Source organism: Melanaphis sacchari, unplaced genomic scaffold, assembly GCF_002803265.2.
Source record: "Melanaphis sacchari strain LSU unplaced genomic scaffold, SCAv2.0 Contig11_pilon_pilon, whole genome shotgun sequence".
Classification (NCBI taxonomy): domain Eukaryota; kingdom Metazoa; phylum Arthropoda; class Insecta; order Hemiptera; family Aphididae; genus Melanaphis; species Melanaphis sacchari.
In genome coordinates, this window is record NW_020270469.1 from 1,594,754 (window position 1) to 1,615,064 (window position 20,311).

The 20,311-nt window shown below is 22.3% G+C and overlaps 2 protein-coding genes across 3 annotated transcripts in view; both read left to right on the forward strand.

Moving 5' to 3' along the window:
• The window catches only part of LOC112604389 (rhodopsin-like), a 57,565-nt gene that overhangs the window by 13,374 nt on the left and 23,880 nt on the right, over window positions 1–20,311 (forward strand). Inside the window, exons 2-5 of the mRNA XM_025353411.1 lie at window positions 10,943–11,058; window positions 11,231–11,344; window positions 12,794–12,933; window positions 19,914–20,044. Of these exons, the coding sequence (XP_025209196.1) occupies window positions 11,300–11,344; window positions 12,794–12,933; window positions 19,914–20,044 (316 nt within the window). The 5' untranslated portion in view covers window positions 10,943–11,058; window positions 11,231–11,299. The remainder of the gene's footprint in view (window positions 1–10,942; window positions 11,059–11,230; window positions 11,345–12,793; window positions 12,934–19,913; window positions 20,045–20,311) is intronic.
• Window positions 17,833–18,637, forward strand: LOC112604390. 2 transcript variants are annotated; one of them, XM_025353412.1, is made up of 3 exons: window positions 17,833–18,012; window positions 18,094–18,332; window positions 18,396–18,637. In XM_025353412.1, exons 2-3 carry the CDS (start codon window positions 18,107–18,109, stop codon window positions 18,503–18,505), a joined length of 336 nt encoding a protein of 111 aa, XP_025209197.1. In that variant the 5' UTR covers window positions 17,833–18,012; window positions 18,094–18,106; the 3' UTR covers window positions 18,506–18,637. The 2 variants fall into 2 exon arrangements, with proteins under 2 accessions (XP_025209197.1, XP_025209198.1); XM_025353413.1 differs by having other exon boundaries at window positions 18,455–18,637.

The window sequence follows — 20,311 nt, forward strand, 5'->3', positions numbered from 1 at the left end:
CTTTCTTTAGAATAATAAATTTTACTTTAATAACAATTATTACAAAATCATTTTGCTAAAGACAAATTATTTATATTTAGTTAACTGTTTATATATATATACAGGTGATTAGATACTTATTAATAAATTTAACATACAATCAAACATAAGATACTATATTATAACAAAATATATAAAAGAACTTTTTTTTAAAAATCACATTTTTATATAACTTTATTGTATAAAAGGATAATTCTTGATTAATTGAAACTGATTGTAAACTAAAATTTTTTGTGAATCTCTTTTCAACACAAATCGCGTTTTACACTTCACCTCGTCTTTAATTATAGGTAGAACACAGACACCACCAACTAATCAGTACATTAGAACATAGAACAATCTTTGTATTATAATATAATATGAATAAGATAACAATGAAAAAAAAATACTTGACGAATAAGTTTAAAATAAAACAATAACGATAAAAATGTTAAGAAAAAAATAGTTGACTAGAAAATTGTTTATATATTTAATACAGCTATTTATTTTGTGAGGTTAAAGATTATTTAAAATATCAAGCTCAATTTGTGTAAAGATTACTAACAGTTTAAGGGTTTGCATATTTTTACAATAGTACTTATTTAAATTATTAAATATTAAATATAGTACCTATTTAATATTTATAGAGAAATAAAATGTACATTTTATTATTGATTAATTCGACTTTAGACTAGACTTAATATCATTCATTTTTATAAAAAAAAAAAAAAAAAAAAGGTAAATAGATTTTAATTATTAATTTTGGAATACATTATTATAATGTTAAATTACACAAAGCTAAACATGTTTTAAATTCTGATTGGAGCGAATTGTATTAGTTTTTGTTTGATATGTTTATTATTTTAACTTTTATTCAATACACATAATACATATTTGTGAACATTTTTCAATTAAAACGAATATGCACAATACCTTAGCGAAGCTTTAATGAAGGTTCGCTCAAAAACTATTTGAAAACAGTTTGCTATAAGAATAAGACTTTTTGTTTAAGACAAATGTTAATCGTTACGTTTAGAGTGCATAATAACTATCTTATTTATAACAGCATACAAAATAGATAAATTTTTTTTTTTTCCACTGCATTTAAAGAAATGATTGTCTTGGCAACACATTTCTTTTTACAATTTTCTTCTGTAAACAAAATTGCTGCCTACGAAAAATTCTAAATACGTTGTTATACAGTATTCATCTGGAAATCATCAAATCATATCCTATGGTTTTTGCGGAAGCTAGTTTTTCGATCAATAGAAATATTGATATGGCTCAATAACTGCATGAGTCGTGACCGGAATTTTACACAATAACGCATAGTATGGCATTTCACAAAAAGAATTACGATCATATTATAATAGACGCACGACTAACACGAGTATATATATATATATATATATATATACATATCAAAGGCGAATACATTATTATTATGTGTACATAAATAATGTGACATTATTTTGCTTCGATACGCACGTGACCATCATTATTCCAAAAACGGGTGGGTTGCTCTCACATGGGTCTCCGCAAGTGCCGTGGACTTAATTCACAGTAATATCACTGGTCCATTTTTGACTCATTAAACAATGAATTCTTGTTATTTCTATTTCATAATTTGTCTATAAATCAATACTGTTACAGATATAACAATCAAATCCTAAATGAGTGATAACTAACATAAAAATTAGTATTAATTAATTTAAAGTTAAAATTTCTATTTTATCTTGAAATAATTAATATAACAGACCTCTTATTAAGCCATTGATAACGGTCCAACAGTCCATTTACGTAACATCTAGTCATGAGGAGACCATTGTGAACATTTTTATTGTACTCAATTTTAACACAAATAATTCGTATTATATAACCAAAGACTAACTATAGGTATATCCCATCGGTATTCATCCGTTTCGATTTTAAATAAGAATAGTCTGAAAATAATATTTTGAGATTCTGCGAAGAGCGATGATGTTATTGATTTTAAAATGACGTGTATATGTGTTCTTTTCCTGTGAGAATATAATCTATCATTATTTATTGGTTAATACTTGGACTCAAAAATTATAGAAACTAAAATAGACAAATTATGCTCGAAAAAAATTATAGAATATGCATAGAAAATGTAAATATGCAAAAAAAAGTATTTGAAATTTAAAAAAATAACATGTTGTTAATAATGATAAAAAAATCATTAATTTAAAAATATTAAAAATAATAATAAATAAAGGTACTTTTACCTAAAGAATAGATTTTTATTGACAGTTATAGAAAAATACCAAAAAAAATTGAAAATATGTTATACCTATAAATATTTCAAAAAGAGTTAAAATTTGTTGACAATTTTATCATAATATCGGCATTGAAATTAATAACTTGGACATTTTAAGTACCTACTAATCTTATTATTTTCAGAAATATAACAAAATATTAAAAATTGTTTGAGGAGAAATAAGTATTTTACGGGAGAATATCTAAACATACACTCCGTTTTTCACTCATAATAATTTAATGATTAAATAAGTATTAACTAATTGTGTGTCACCAGCTATATAGGTTAGGTTAATTAGGTAGTTATGACATTTTATCTATACGGATTACGGACTCAATTCAAAGATATTATAGCTGGACTTAATTTAAACACATAAAAGTAACATGGATTCAATTCATTATCACCGAGAATAAACATACATTTTTATTTTAGTACAAATGGGGGCTATGTCCGTCAAATTAATATTGAACTGCATCAATCACAATAAATGCCTACATAAAATAATACAGAGTTTTATATTCTTTTAAATACATTGGTTAAGGAAAAAAAAATCGAAGTAATTAGGAAATATTAAATATGCTTAATATGCGAAAAAAAAAATTAATAATACTTCTTTCTTAAAATTATCAAAATAAGCAAAATATGATTTTTAAACTACCATGTAGTTCAAATTTCTTGCTTGTTTTGTTAAAAACTGAGAGCCTATTAAACAATATATAATTCCTACAACTTTCAAGTTCTAACTATTACTTTTTCAACTATTAAAAATTTTTGATTTTTGAAAGTGGTTTTTGGTAATAAATTAAACTTAAAAAGAGCTTTAGGAAGTAAGAATAAAAAAAAATCAAGTTACTTTTTTAAAAATCGGTAAAAATATAAAAAAAAAAAAATAAGGAAAAACAGGAAATTTTAAGCAAAACCAATTTCTAATGAAATTGATATTGTTTTTTCAATGTAACTCAAAAATAGTAAATTTTTGAAATTGTACTAACTTTTTATATTATTATTTTCCATATAATATACAATTTTCAAAATATTTTTATTTTTCTTCTCAATAAAATTTTATCAGATTAATAATTTTAAAATTTACTATGAAGTTCCTTATAAGTTTTTATTACAGTTATTTAAAAATATTAAAGATACATGGTGGGTACATTTTTTTTTAAATTTGACGTTTTAAATTCAATTTTAGATAAAAATAAGTATTTGAATGAAAAATATAAATTCTAGTTATTTCCTTATTATTTAAAAATATAAGGATTTAAACTTTTACAAATATTATACACTTTTCTATATGCTATGACAATTTTAAAATATATAGACTAATTTCATGATTTTACATACTTATCCATTCTGCTATACAATCTAGTAAGTACAGTAGAAACTAGATTAACCGTCAGTCTCGGGACCAGAGCTTTGATAGATAATCGAAAAGACGGTTAAGCGAGCAACAAACATCTTTTTAAACATACATACATATTATTTATTATTTTTTTAATAATCATGACATGCACATTGATATAATTGGGTTCTATTACTTTTTGGTATAATGTTATTATTATTTTTTTTAAATTTATTTATACATATGTACCTATCTCTTATCTACAAATAGTAGATATTTCCGGAAAGTTTTGGATAATTCTACTCATACACAAAACATTAAAATTTTAAGTAGTTCATGCAAGTGTGGCGCCTGACGATTAACCGAAAAAGACAGTTTATTGGTGGATGGATAATCGAGATTCTACTGTAATAGATCCCTACAATGGATTTATTAAATTTGAACTCAATGATACACGATAGTTGACACCCACTGTATAATAAAGCAGTACTTACTTGCCCACCTTTTTTTAGTACAATATAATTCGCACACCACTGTTATTTATTTTTTAAACCGTAACAATTGTCAAGTTCTAAGATGAACTGGATAGAATATGCATAATATACTCGTATAACCAATGTAATGCATCACCATTTCTATATGATACTATTTATTATATCTTTACACTTCTTTTATCCTTTTATAATAAATTTATTCAAATTTTTATTTTTTTTTTATTTTTTTATTTCCTATACTACCTAAAAATTATATGCTTAAATACTTGATCTACTTACAATCTAATAAGTGTTCGTATTGATACAAACTTTAATAATTTTTCAATAAAAACGACTGTGTACTTTTTGAGTTTTCCTGTACTAATAGTACTATTTTTTAACTATGGTCTTGCATATAAAGTTAAATAGATGAAATTAACATTTAACACTATTTATAGTAATTACAACATTTTTGGATTTTATAAAATTAATTACTAAAACGTGTTACTTAATCTATTAATATGAACTATTATCTGTAATTAATAACTTAAAACTTACTTATTTTTTATACATCAACGTTTACAAAATAAAACTACATGCTTAACAATTTACAGTTAAAAAGTAAAATTCTTACCCCCAAAAAAAAGAAGAGTTTTTTAACTTTAAAGTGATTCATAAAAGACAAAAGAAGTATTTGAAATTTTATGAAAATTTTAATAAATTCACAATTATAATGAAAAAAATATAGTGAATATAATTAGCAAGACACCATGTGTATATGTAGTATTGAATGATATATTAAAAATAAATAAATACAAATTACAGTTACTTAATTATATGTAACAAAAACAAAGATGTATATTAATTATAATTTAAAATTGTGTTTTACCTACTAGTTATAAAAATAATATAAAACAGCGCTATTTTTTCAATGACGATTAAACACTTTAAGCCCTCAATCGTTCAAATAAAAAGTAATGTAAGTGTTGGTAGTTTATTTTTATTATACAAAATGCGCAGTTAACTTGTCATAATATTATTGTAATTGCAAATCAATTGTTTATAAATATAACCTGTAAACTTAAATTGACGATCATGAGGCTAAGACAGTGTTTCTAAACCTTTAATTCACAACATTCGAAAATCATTAATACAAAAGAGAGACATAAATTACATTAGAATATAAAAAAATGATTTTGGTGAGTCGAGCATTAAGTTATATTTAATTAAAAAGTAACAGATTATTAACGTGTAAAAATATATTAATATAAAATAGCAAAATAATGAACTATGAAGATTGGTACTATTCATAAATAAAAAATAAAAACTAAGTATTTTAAGATTCTTCTAAAAAATTTCTATATTTATGATTATAATAGCTTTGTGCACATTGTTTACGTTTACTACAAGTTTTCGATTTATTTTTTTTTTTAGGGAGCACTTTTTAATAAGTTAGTAAGAGACAGCAAGACATTTTTTTAAGCATTTGAAGAAACCACGTTCATTATTAAGCCAAGAATCATCGAGGAGTTCCTACTGCTGTGCAGAATTGTTTTTTATCCATTCTAGTGAAAATAAAATCAACGGTACGATGGATTTGATGAATGATAGAATGCTTGAACATGAACCCAAAATGGTGATTAAGAATTTATTACACTAAAATTACATATAATTATTAGTAGACTTTCAAAAAGTCCTTCTTGGAAAAATGCTGGTAGAAGACAAACATAAAAGAGTTCCATGTCATAATATTCTTTGATAGTTTAATCGAAATATCTTGGTAAAAATATCTTTTATGAAAATATCTTATGACGAAAATCTCTTTGATCAATATATTATCTTTAAAACTGATTAAAAAAAAAAAATCATTATTCGTATAATTAATTTAATAAATTTTTATACATATTATAAGTGTGCAAATTGGGTAAAAATTGAGTATAAAGTAACATCTACTCAAAAGCCAAAATTATATGATAGAATAATTATTATTATTAAAAATATTAAAAACTTAATTAATCAAATTAAAATTAGTAATTAATATCGCATATTGTAAGATAAACATCTTAAATATTGAATTGTTGGTATTTCAGAGCAATTTTTCACGATTATTTTTATTTTTTTATCATGATCCTTATACATTTTACGACGTGGTGGACTTGATTCTTCCGGAAAACGTCTTTCCAATTGAACTTGATATCACGTAATTATTATAATTGTTTACTAAATAAATAAACCAAATAAGATAAAATATAAATACCTCTTGTAACACTTATTCTTGTTTTAAGAAGCATATGAATTTCCATATTAAAACATAGTTTGTTTCAAGTACAGCGTTGAAAACGTGATTCTATCCTTCTAATAAATTATTTGTGCGTAGAAAATCTTATATTACTAATTCATAGAAATTCAACATATGTATACTAAACATTGGCGAGCGTCGCCCATTTCGAAAGTTAAGACATCTGATCCATATATCAAAAAATAGTTGATCATTGTAGATAGAATATTTTTATTGTCAACAAAATAATTTGAATCAATTAAGTCATTAAAATATTATACACTTTTATTCATTGGAACATAAGCAAGTGCACATAGATGTCGAATTTGTAATGAAAATTCTGCATATTCAGTATACATTTTTTGTGATTCATTGTTTTTTATTTTACGTTACATACATTGTTGCAAATATAAAAACACCCTTTTATTTCCTAATTTTACATCTATATATGCTAATGAATTATTGTTCAAAACCAATCATAATACTATTCGGAATCAAATTTGGTTCAAATCTTTTAAAAGTGTTTAAAAATTCTTTAAAGGATTGTTTTATATGATCAGCCAATAATACGTAAACAACAGAATATGTTGTTCGGTTATAACAAACGTGTATCGTGGCGTTTCCCAAAATGTGTTCTACGGAACCTTATTAGGGTTCCACATGATAATCTCAAGGGTTTTGTCAGATGTACTTATATAATTATTAAGAATTTTTTTTAATTATATTTGAAAAAAATATTATTATTAAAAATTATTGCTTTATATTATTTTGATTGAAATTTTTTTTTAAATTTTTTTTTAACTAACTAATTGACAATATCGTAAAAACATTTTTTGGAGTATTAGTTGTTTTTTTTTTTTTTAGAAAAATTAGAGTTGAGTTTGAATTAAAGACATTTGGGGTTCTACTTAACATAAATTATTTCTTAAAGGTGTCGTTGTCGTAAAAGTTTAGGAACCACTGATTTATGTTATATAATTGTGAAAAGAATTTTGGAACCGTCCGAAATGTTTCATCTGCCATCCAAATATGACAGTTTTTATGTAGGTATTTTTAAATTATCAATAATCAAAAATACCAAAATTCTCATTCTTTTTTTATAATCGTTAAGTAAAAATTGCTTATTATTAACTAACTAGTAATCGAGATGTATATTTAAATTGATAACTATTAATGAATTCTGAGTACAAACTTGATCTTTGAATCTCAGTCTACGGATTGTTCGAAAAATCAGTGATTGACTTGAGAATTGAGTTACAAAAACTAGTGGAATAGTAGTAACAGCTAATTAAATTAATTTTGCACACCTGATTACTTTTTGTATCATCTTTACTTCAATTTTTTCAAAAATTTCTTCTACTTGAATTTTGGCACTGTTTAGTACATGTAAATGATAGGATTCCTTTATTATTTTTCCTATAATATATTATATGTATAAATTAATATACTTCGTAAATAATGATATTTATATATTACAATAATTACCTGTTTTATTTTTAGTACTTGTAAAATACAAACTGCATTTATATTTATCATACTCGGTAGATACAACACCAAATACATTTGTTTTTATCATTTTTATAAAAAATATGGAGATATCAAATGTATAATAATAGGTAATTATTTTTTTAACTTATAATGAAAATAAGAGTCATTTTTAAATAAAATTTAAGAGAAAAAAATCAAAAATCATCTGACAAGTAAAACTTTTATGCTTAAATTATATTATATAAACCTGATAAAATCCCCAGTTACAATAATTAAGTTATGAAAATCCCATCTAATAAACAGATAAGGCTTCTACCATTTTTATCTTAATAACATAATATGTACACAAAGTAAATACCTAGTAATTATTAAACTAGCGACTATTTTCAAATATTTTAAATGTCGACCCTAGATACAATAATATGTAACAACAAATGAGCTAATAAAAATCAGTAGGTACAAAAGATATTTTCTTCTAATATATTTTTGTTTAAAGATATGTTGATCGATTATCGCATAAAAGGTCTATAAAGGAAAATATTACAGAGTAGGTGAATAACAGTTTTTTTTATAATTTACTTAAATATAGAGACAGATTATTATATAACTTAATTTTAGGGATATTTAGCTTTAATGTAAATGCAGGTTACACATTTAAAAAATATTCAAAATTGTACACTATGTAGTGTATAATTTACATACAATTCCAAAATGAAATCGTATTGATAGTAGTATAATATGGTATAATCAACTACAATTTTGTGTAACTACAGATATAACTTGCACAAACTTGGGAACTTCTAAGTTCTAATGTAATTATAAACTACTCACCTTGCAAAGTAAATTATCTATATTATATCCTCAAAATCATAACCACACCACTCAACCGTCGACATGGCTGAATAATTAAGGAATGAGGATAAAAGAAATCATAATAAATAGTAAAGAGTATGATGGTATACTTAAATTGAAAAGAGTACTTATTCCCCAAACTACATAAAAAATTAGCTTCTAAATATTATATAGGTGTATTGGATTAAATATATTTTAATATTTGAAATTTATACTATCTTAAAAATTACTATAAATAAATAATATTATTATTAAATTTAATCTAAAATTATTAAGCTTCAAATGTCAATGTATAATATGTATATTCTTATAAATTTAACGTTGTTAATGTTAAGTATAGAAAAATGATAAATTGAGCAAATAAAATATTAAAATAAATATTATTACAATTCATAAAACATAGTAAAAAAGAACAATGATTATTAGTATAACTGTTTATTATATATATATATATATATATATATATATATATATATATATATATATATATATTGTAATATTTTTTAAATATTAAACTTGCCTTCAAACTCGTGAAAAATTCAAAATTAATGAACTCTTTTATACTGTACAGAAAATTCCGATTTACTTTGTCATTTCCCACATTAATGACTATTAAATTTTAATTCCATAATACTTATATTTATTTACGAAAAATAGTTCTAAGCAGAGGATGCGGGTGGAACATATCCTATTTTAAGAATATTCCATGTCATACTCCGTACTCGTATGTTTATATTATTATTAATATTTTCATAATTAATTTGGTAGGATGAACTAATAGTTTTCCTTAACTCATGATTCGATTCAGACAAATACAATTAATGAATCTGAATAATTTGAAAAAATCCTGAGTTCATAAAAAAATGTATGGTAAAAAATTTAAATTCTTTACGATTTGAATAAAACAAATATCTAAAAAATAATCAAAATTTAAACTTTAAACACTTTAAAAAATGTATTATTTAATTTTTAATATTTTTCGATTTCTTGAAAAAAAAAACGTATTAGAAACCTTGTTTTAAATATTTTTATATTCAGAAAGAAATTTTATCAACATGATTTTAAAAAATACAAAAATAAAAATTCATATTCTATATAAATAATTTGTAATAAACATAAATATTTATAAACTGCTAATCTTAATGTTTGGTTAAATTTTCAAGTCATTACAGTTAATAACAAATTCAGTTTTATCAAGAACAAATGTTAAGAAGTATCCCGATTTTTACAATAGTTTTTATTATTTATCCTAATATTATTATAATTTAAATACTCGGGTCAACCTCTTAAAACATAATGACAATTAGTATAACAGCAAAATAAACACATACATGGAATAAAATTAGTATTACATATTTTCTAGTTTTTCTGCTCGTAAAAAGTAATATATTTTGAATAAAATTTTTTTTTTTTTTTGCTTTAAGCAAAACCATTTACAATAAAAGCCATAGTAAATTGTGTATATTGTTATTTGCATCTTAGAATTTAGAAGTATATTATATGATTTAATATGACATTCATACTAATTTAAAATATTTAAGAGTAAAAAAATTTGAAAAACTTTAATGTAAAACAAGTGAAACTATTTAAATTTTCTAAAGGTATTTCTTGTTTTGATACAACCTTTTGAAAACAATCTACTTTAATAATGGAATTAAGAAATTTACATTATTCTCAGTAAAAATGTAGCCATGTAAGAACTTGGGTCATACTGCATGTAATACTTGCAATATTTTGGTTATATTTAATATAAATAAATAAAAATTATGAAACATTACAAAACATTATAAAAAAGAAGCAATAAAAAATAAAAATTATATTATTAAAAAACTAATAACGATTGTTTGCTCTGCGTAACGTATAAAATAAAATAAAACGAATATTATTTATAAATATACATAGGTAGGTATATTAAATTATTTAAATTTCAATATATTCTTCATTATAATTCAAATGATGTTTAAAATAAATCAACAATAATTACTATTTTATCAAAAAGCAAATAATTTGCAAGTGTATTTTTCAACAGTAGTTTATATTGTTTGTATTAAAATAAATATATTTTTATTTTTGTTATTCAGTAATAGATATTATGAACATTGAACCATTACATAATTTGTATGTTTTTTTTTATAATAGAATACTCTACATATTTTTTTTTTATTTTAAATATTTGGTACACGTGAATAAAACTTGTGTTTTTGTTGTAGGTATATCATGTAAGCTTTAAAAAAATATCCATTTGGAGAAAATCTTCGACAATCAACAATAAAATAGAAAACTGGGCTAAGTAATATATTGTGTTGAGAAAGCAATAATACATATGGTATTGTAATATTAAAAATATTTATTATTTTTTATTAATTTTAAAAGACCTAAATATTAATAACTAATGGCAAAATAATAAGTTATTAAAATGTACACTATCATCATTACCATTTTTATTAATAACCATATGTGAAAAAATAATAATTGTTTTATTTTTATTCCTTAAAAAGTGAGAAATTGGAAACAATACGAATGCGATAGTATCACCGAAAAATAATTCCAAAAACCAAAAAATATCGATGTCGAACCACTTAACCAGTTTTAATGCGATGTGCAAAAACGAAGTGCGTATATAAAAACCAATCATACCTACTTGTTTAAATATCATCAAAAATAACGCATTTACTTATTCGATAAAATAATATTAATAAAGGACATAGATAATTATATTATATTGTTTTATTTATACAACTATATTTAACATGTGCAATCTAATATTACACTAAAATTACAAATTTAAAGTAAAAACCTAAAATGTTACAATATTATTATAAATGCATACTAAAAATTAACTAACTTAATAGTGAAAAGAATCAAATATTAATATTCTGTTAAAAAAAATATATAAAACCACAGTTATATAAATCAGTTGTAAATCCATATTATTTATTTCAGATTTAATTTTGTTCTTTAAAAATATTTAAATTATTATCAAAGTGTATCTTTAATATTATTCTAAAAAATGTATTGGCTAGGTCACTAAATTTCAGTTTGAAGTAAAATATTAAATTCAATAATACTGATTTAGAAACTTTTATTATTATTTATTTGAACTTTAATACTTATATCTATATAAAAAAAAAGTTGAACAACAATTAATTGAATACTTATTTCTCAAGAATCAATTTATTTAAGTAAAAAATATAAAAATATTTATATTATATATACTTATAGACTTTAAAAATATTAAAATATAGTTTTAACACAATTATCTTAAAATAAAGTAGTAGGTAAAATATAATACAATTTTCATGGATTATCCAATTTCACTAAATTAATTTTTTCACATTTTTCTATTCAAGTAATACCATAAATTTTATGAAAAAATAAACGTAATATAGACTTATTTAAAATAAAGTTTAGTTTATTTAGTTTTATCTGTGATACTTATAACAGTACTATTTCAAAATATTATTCAATAATTTTTTTGGTTACAAATTGTATACGCTTTAAATTATTTCATAAACATTAGAGACATTATTTTGTTTTTATTATTATTGCTTTACAGTTCAATAAATTTAGTATGTTATTTATTAAGTACTTTTATAAAATAATTTTTTTTTAGTTATTTGAACTTATTTAATATTATTCATACTCGTTATATATATTATATCGTATATCATATTATCTGCATTGAACGAGTTAATTTATAAAAATATGACACAGTCATTTTTATTTAATTTAAAAAATTAATAAATTTTGTATAACCGTTATTGAATTTTTTTATTAATAATATATATATTTACATAGATTGAAATAATTTTAACTATTTCAGTTATTAAAATCAGACAGTAATTAGTGAGCTTATATTATGTTTATATAATAAACAAGATGATTCGTAATCCATGATTCAAATATGACAGGGATCGGGGATTTTCAGAGTATTTATTTTTAACCAACAATATTTCTTTTATAAAAAAAAAAAAACAAATTTAATAATAATAACTTGTTTATTAGACGTATAATATTGATAATTGAATCATGTTTGTTTTAAATCATTAAACGTATTATAGAGTAAAAAATGTTATGGAGATGAAAATGTCAACGAAAAACTTACAAGCCCGATGATATTTTTTGCCTATGGCATGCTGCTCACAGTTATTGGCATTGCGGGTTTGATTGGAAATGGTTTAGTTCTCATCGTATTTACCAGGTAAAGTATAATTCATTTTTATTATTATTATTATTTTTTTTTAACATTAAAAATTTAACAAGACTTGACATATTTTATTACAAAAAAATATTTATTTATTAATGGTTTAGAAGCACATTTTTTTTAGTATAGTACAAGAATCAAATAAGAAATATCACATTTTTACAGAATAAAAATGAGTATCTCATTTTTTTTCTTTGAAAATAACAAATTATCGATTTTCTAGTAAATAGATACTCCAAAGTAAATGTTTTAAAAATTCCATCAAATAAAACTTTTATTATATAATTGAACACAAATGACACTTAAAAGAAAACATACAATTTTCTAACAAATCCCAATCAATTGCCGTATAACCAAAACATTTTTGGTATACTTACCCATTTTTAACAAAAATTATTGATAAAGTTGTGTAGGAATAACTTTAAATTTTCCAATGATTTAAATTATGCACACGTATATGTAATACACTAACGTAACTAAAGATCAGAGATACATGAATACAATATAAAACAATAAATAGTATAATCCACATACAATCGTGTGTAATATCTTTATAAACTACAATTATGTAAAGAAATTGGATAAAATTTAAAAAGTATATACATATATACTTAATTATTATTAAAGTTTTTTTGGTATTAAATCTAATTTTTCTGTAAATTATTAAAATTTTTAAAAATCATTTGTTCTGAAATTTTAAAATTGTTAGTATCTATTTCTTTATAATTAGTGGTAAAACAGTCGTTCAAATTAATAATTCTCAATAAAAATTTAAAAATACCTATTTTTTGATTATAAAATAATTTATATCGTAATACGTATTGAATAAATATATTTAGTTAACGAATATCTATTATCTAAAACAAAACTTTCACTATTTAATGGTAACAATGCTTTATTTATTATATATTTTCATATTTATTTATGTTTTATACACTCATACACTCATATGTGAAAAACTACATTATATTAAAGCAAATGAGTTAAACATTAATTAATTATCAAGTCATTAAGTTTGAAATTCGCTAAGACGCATTTGAAATTACATAAAAAGGAGGAAATAAACAACTTAGGTGGTACTTTTTATACGGACATAATATAAAAAAATATTATATTTTTTTTAATTTTAATTTATTATTATTTTTTTTTCTTTATGAATAAAAATATTACGAAACAGGAATTAACATCAATTATATGATTTTAATTTTATAATTTATTAAAACGGTTTTACAACGAACCCAGAAGATTTAAATAAAAAAATAATAGTACGATAACATCCAGAGAGCAATAATTTAGAAGATGTTAAATATCAGGAAAGCGATAACCAAAATAGTGCATATGAAGGAAGAAAATATTCTTAAAAGATAATACTGACGAATAATAATGAAAAAAAAATATATTCAAAATTACAAATGTTTTCCTCCAAGTGAAAGTTTATAAAATTTATTATTTATTTTTTATATAAACGACGCCATAGCTAACTTGAGTACAGTAATAACTCATGACTAATAAGATACTTATGATAACTATAAAAAATATACAATAACATATTTTTTTAAATAAAAACTATGTTACAAAATTAAATTAAAGACGAATCACTAAACATACAAAGAATTTCAACATAGGCGGTGAATTATTAACTGATAATACATAAATGCTTATTGTCAATGGAAAAGTCTAATCTAGACGTATATTCCAATTTCAAAATCCTATCTAATGGTTTATTTTAACTATAATTAATATGATAATAAAATAATATAATAATACTAAGTATGTTTAGGAATATAATTAATGCATATTACACGTAGAAGGAAATACGTAGGGAACAAGTAATTATAACATTTAATAAGTTTTATGGGAAAGAAGTGTATGTATTCGATTTACAAGAAAATAAAGCGTAAGATTGAGATAATATTGAATTAAAAATTACATGATAAAATTTACAATTAAAAATATTGATATTAATATTAATTTTTATTTTAATCCAAATACCTCTTATTATCATTAAAATATAATTTTTACTACCTATACGTTTTAACTCATAAAATTAAATTGATAATTTTATTATTCAAATACTTTCTTTATTTGTATGCATTGATTGATTGTTATCACTGTTAAATTATAATTGAAATATAGTAAATAACAGTTTTTGTTGTTTTTTTTACTTTGTTGAATTTGTTTTCCTATATATAGTTTGATACCTTTATTATATAAATACATTTTTTTTATGATGTACCACATATAAATGAATGTTATTGCAGGTATGCATTTTATGAAATCATACTACATTAGAAAATTTCCAACTACAATACGATTGTATGTACATATAGAGTTAATAGTTAAAACTATTAGACTAAAAGATAAAAATGAAAATTACAGTGTACGAGTATATAATATTATATTATACATGGTTTTATGGCATGTATTAACATAAAGTAATAAAGTAAAATATAATGAGAATTATAACTGTTTTTCAAAGTTAATACTTATATGCACATATAAATACATTGTGGTTAAATATATTTATATACATAATATATCCAACCAAAAATCAACCAATTATCACAGGACTATTTTACCAAGATTCAATTATAAGACCTTACAAATGTATTCAAGTATGCCGGCAAATTATAATATGTAAACACAATTAATTCTGAATAACGTCAATACAACGGTTGCAGAAGCATGTGAATGAATGTAAATAATTCTCTATCTTTACAAGGAACCTGTGAATAATATAGGTGACATGATGTGCTCGCAATCGTGCAAAAAAAAACGGGCGAACGGAAATTATACGGTTCCCAAATATAAAATTATAAAACCATACTAATTATATATTAGCATAGCAATTAATTAATTTATTAGTTTTTATTATTATTAAAAAACAAATAAATAACTTCAGGTATAGTGGTAATAGGAAATTACTTTTTTTTAAATGAAATAAAACTAAAGTTTAAATTACAACAATAATTATCACTTATTAAACGTTTTATTAATTTATTTAATCTTTGCACCAGTAGACAAAAAATATTAAAATAAATTTAAAATTATTTATTTTATAAATAGTAATAACTAATAATTATAGGTACAATACTCGTCTCACTAAAATATAACCGCACTGCAAAATCTTATTAAAATATTATAATTTATTTATTTATACGCACTCACGGACAACAAAACGAAAACGGTTTGATCAATAATCGTTGAATAGCAGACAGTGCTACAAATGTAGATAAAATGATTAGCAGCCACTGTAGTTTCGCTTACAAGTATAAATCATATCGTTATACAAAAGTGTAAGCCACAGTCACCAAATTTAAGGCAAGTCGACTGGCAGTCTTTATACTATGGTCTTAGTGAGCAGTAACTGCAGTATTTTTATTTGTCGGGCAGTCTTAATGGAAAACAGCGATCACTAACTGCTATTACAGTCCGAAGTTAAACTTAGTGATTTTCGATCGAACCATTTTGGAATTTTTATTCGAAAATGTGTAATGCGACAACATTCCAGGGCAAAAAGACATAATTGACCACTTTTCATCACTTTCGATCGAACGAAACACATTGCCCATTTTCTGAGAATATAGTATACTCTGAACTCAGAGCAATATATTAAGGTTAAATTTTCATCAAACGCTTATGTATCTAGTACCTTCACTTTATAATTTCCAAATTTATCGTACGAAAATTTCATTATTTAAAACTGATTGTAGCTAAACCTAACGCTAGCATCTGAAAATATGAAAATCATGTGAAATATTAAAATAGAAGTACATGTAGGTACTTATTTGTGATTATAATTGAAAACGTAGAATCATTATAAGTTTTGTTATAATGCTTTTTTAATTATTCTTTTAATTTTACAATGATTCATATTTGATGCAAATTTAAAACAAGATTTATTAAAAACATTAAAATTAAGTATATACATACCTACTCAGCTATTTACTGAGCATGCCCATCCTTTTTTTTCTTAATAGCGCAACTATTCAAAACCAGATTTTTAGAATTTATAAATATACTTAAAAAAATATATATATAACTCTTGAGATGTATTATAGAATTTATATGGAGTGTCTTGTGAAGATATGAATTTCTATTTTTCAAATGAAAACTTCTTTTTTCTACCGTAAATTATTTGGATTATAATTTTTCTAAAAACTTTAACGAAGTAAAATAAAAATTTGAATGAGTAGTTTTCTAAGTCATTTAACTTTGTGTATTATGAATAATAAGTCCATAAAAATGGGTTTAGGATACATAGGATCTATAGTGATTAATAATAATCTATCGATATTTATAATTTATGAAAATGGTCTGAGTGTAATAAATACAACATCCATCATTATAAATATTTTATATTTTGAAGAATTATTTTCCTTATACAAAAATGTATAAAATATAAAAATGTTAATAACTGAAAAATAACTCGTTAAAATTTTTAATTAGATCCAACAAAATTTTCAAAAAAAAATGTTCACTGAATAATTTATAATGAAAAAATAACACTTTAAAAGAGTCATAAAAAATCTAAGAATTTGAAATACAGTCTTAACCCTTTCAGTCCCCGATGCCATTAGAATAGCACAATGATATAAAAATCGTTATAAAATTGAATTTAAAATATTCCGTTGTGTAATACACGAATTTATACGTAAAAACACGTGTAGAACACATTAAAAATGATAACAATACAATTCGGAGCTTATACAAAATGATAATGACAATTTATTGATAACAAAAATGTTTACTGAAATATTTATTTTATTATTTCACATTTGATTTTATTATAAAATGTCAAAGACGTTCTAAAAATCCCATATTTTTTTTCATGTGTATACACTGATACTGTAAACATATTATAAAGTAATATAGTTATTAATATTAATCGTTATCGTTTTATCGTACCTTAAATGTTATGCCATTAGAATGGCAATTGGGCGTAATGTTGTAATTCTATCAACTAATATTTACGTTTTACATCACTGATAAACAGTTGTTATTCGTCTCATTTTCCGTACGTCGGACGTTAGTCTACGGTCGTTACTGCGTAGTTTGAATTTCATTTTGTTTAACGTAAGTATTTTATAGATTCAAATTTACTACATACATATAAATAATTTTAATATTGTGTTTATGTAATATGAAATAATTTAGGTATTTATTTATAATGTCACGAAAACAACTCCGTGATTTTGATATTTTGGAATTGCTTGGTAACGGCCGAGACTCAGATTTATCATCTCTATCTGGTGATGATTATGAAGAAGAAGAAAATAGTTTTCCTACATCTGAATTAGACCAACTTTTAAATGATTTTACTAATTTCAAAGATGGTGATGATGGTAATGAATTGTTTCCTGATTTGTTTGATGTTGATATTCCTACTGATAATGGTATGTTCAATTATAAATATTTTATATTTTTATCATTTTTATTTTTAAACTACTCATGTTTAGATGAAATAAGTGAAGTCAATTCTATATTCCAGTCATCTCAAAATACTGATTTTTTTCAGTCCATTTCAAATACCTACTATATCACCTATGGTGAATTTACCATTTGTTGACAAAAAAGATATGAAACCAATGGTTTGTAGTGAATTTGACATCCAACAACCAGTACCTGAATTATCTATTTTAAAAACATTAAATCCATTGGATTATTTTATGAATTATTTTCCTGAAGAAGAATTTGAAAAAATGGCTAAATATACTAATATTTATGCTGAACAAAAAAATAAATTAGTTATGTTATTAAAATATTATGTAACTTACAAGACTTATTCAAAAAATTTCTTTTTATGTATGTGATATGATAAATAAAGTTGTTTTTATATTTGTTACAATATTATTATTATTTTTTTTTTTTTGTTACAATTAGTTATAATATTAAAATATTATGTATGTTTAAAAAGTTTTTCAAAAAATCTCATAGTATGTATGTGATAAATAAAATTTTTATTTTACTTTCTATATTGTCTATTTTATTTTATTAACAATTAAGACTAAAAATTAATTTAAAAAAATGCATAACTAAAAAAAAGAATTGAACAGACTTTATTTATAATGTTTAGCATTTCATTACTTAACGCCCAATTGCCATTCTGATAGCATAACAAATTATTACCGTTAACGCCCAATTGCAATTATAATAGCATAATTCAATAACTCATGACTTGGTGATCAAAAAATTTTGAAATAAAAAATAATTCTTAGTTAGGCATAATATATAAGTAATTAGAAGTCAAATATTTTTTTTTTTTATCAGAACTTAATTTGGGATTGAAAGGGTTAAAGTATACTTGAAAATTTCAATAAATCATAATTAAAATTAATTATCAAAAAACAAATGAGGATGAACACACTTGATTAATCACTCTATACACGGAATAAAATTATTTATTTTTTTAAATTACAATTTAAGAAATATAATAATTGTATAAATGTATAATTTAAATTATAAATTACCAAACTCGGATTATTTAGTTGAACAATAATATCAAAAACAATTTAACGTTATTATTCAATTTTTATTAAACCGTATTTTTTTTATTTTTTTTAATTCTAGTTTTTTTTTCTTTTATATATTATAGATGTGATTTTATATGCAACTTGGAATTATTTTACTTAAAAATCGTTTATTAATAGAACATCTATCTAATATTTTTAATTTACCTAAACCTTGTATAGATCTTAAAATTTTACAATGGATAAAATCAATTTTAAGACAAAAGTTGTATTATAAGGTATTGTTTCACTTCAGAAATATTAAAAATATTTCTCATGAACCACGAGTTAATATATTTAAAACATTTTATTTAAAAATAAATTCTTTCCGATTCAGTTAAACATTTATGTAAATTATACAAAAGTTTTATCGCAATTAATTTATAAAAAAAAAAATTCAAGCAACAATTATTTAATTTTTTTCTTATACATTACAGTTATCATAACAAACTTAATTTATATTTTTAGATTTAGAAGATTAAAAGGTCCATTTTCGACGTTTGTATTAAACCTAGCTACTGCCGACTTTGCTACTTCGATCTTGCATTTTATGCCAGCAGTGTCCTCATTCAAACAAGAATGGATTTTTGATGACTTAGGTAAGTAACAATAATAATATGAATATTATCAAATTTAAAATAACTATGTGTACCTCAGTGGATTCATTCGGCCGGTTAAGGACTTACTCCCGTCTAATATAGCCTGAAATTACACCACTAGCATATTTCTATAACATGCTTTACTTGGCGTAACAAGTACTAACAACGCGCTGATAATTACTACTGATAGTTAAGAAAAATTAGAATTAAGTCTAAAAACTTAACACGTTCAATATGAATGTATATTAAAATACTATAGAGCTACTT

Bases quoted from the DNA above. Each gene is read 5' to 3' on its own strand.
- LOC112604390 (XM_025353412.1), top strand. From the start codon at position 18,107: ATGTCACGAAAACAACTCCGTGATTTTGATATTTTGGAATTGCTTGGT. The intron at 18,333-18,395 runs GTATGTTCAATT...ACTCATGTTTAG, and splicing joins TGATATTCCTACTGATAATG to ATGAAATAAGTGAAGTCAAT.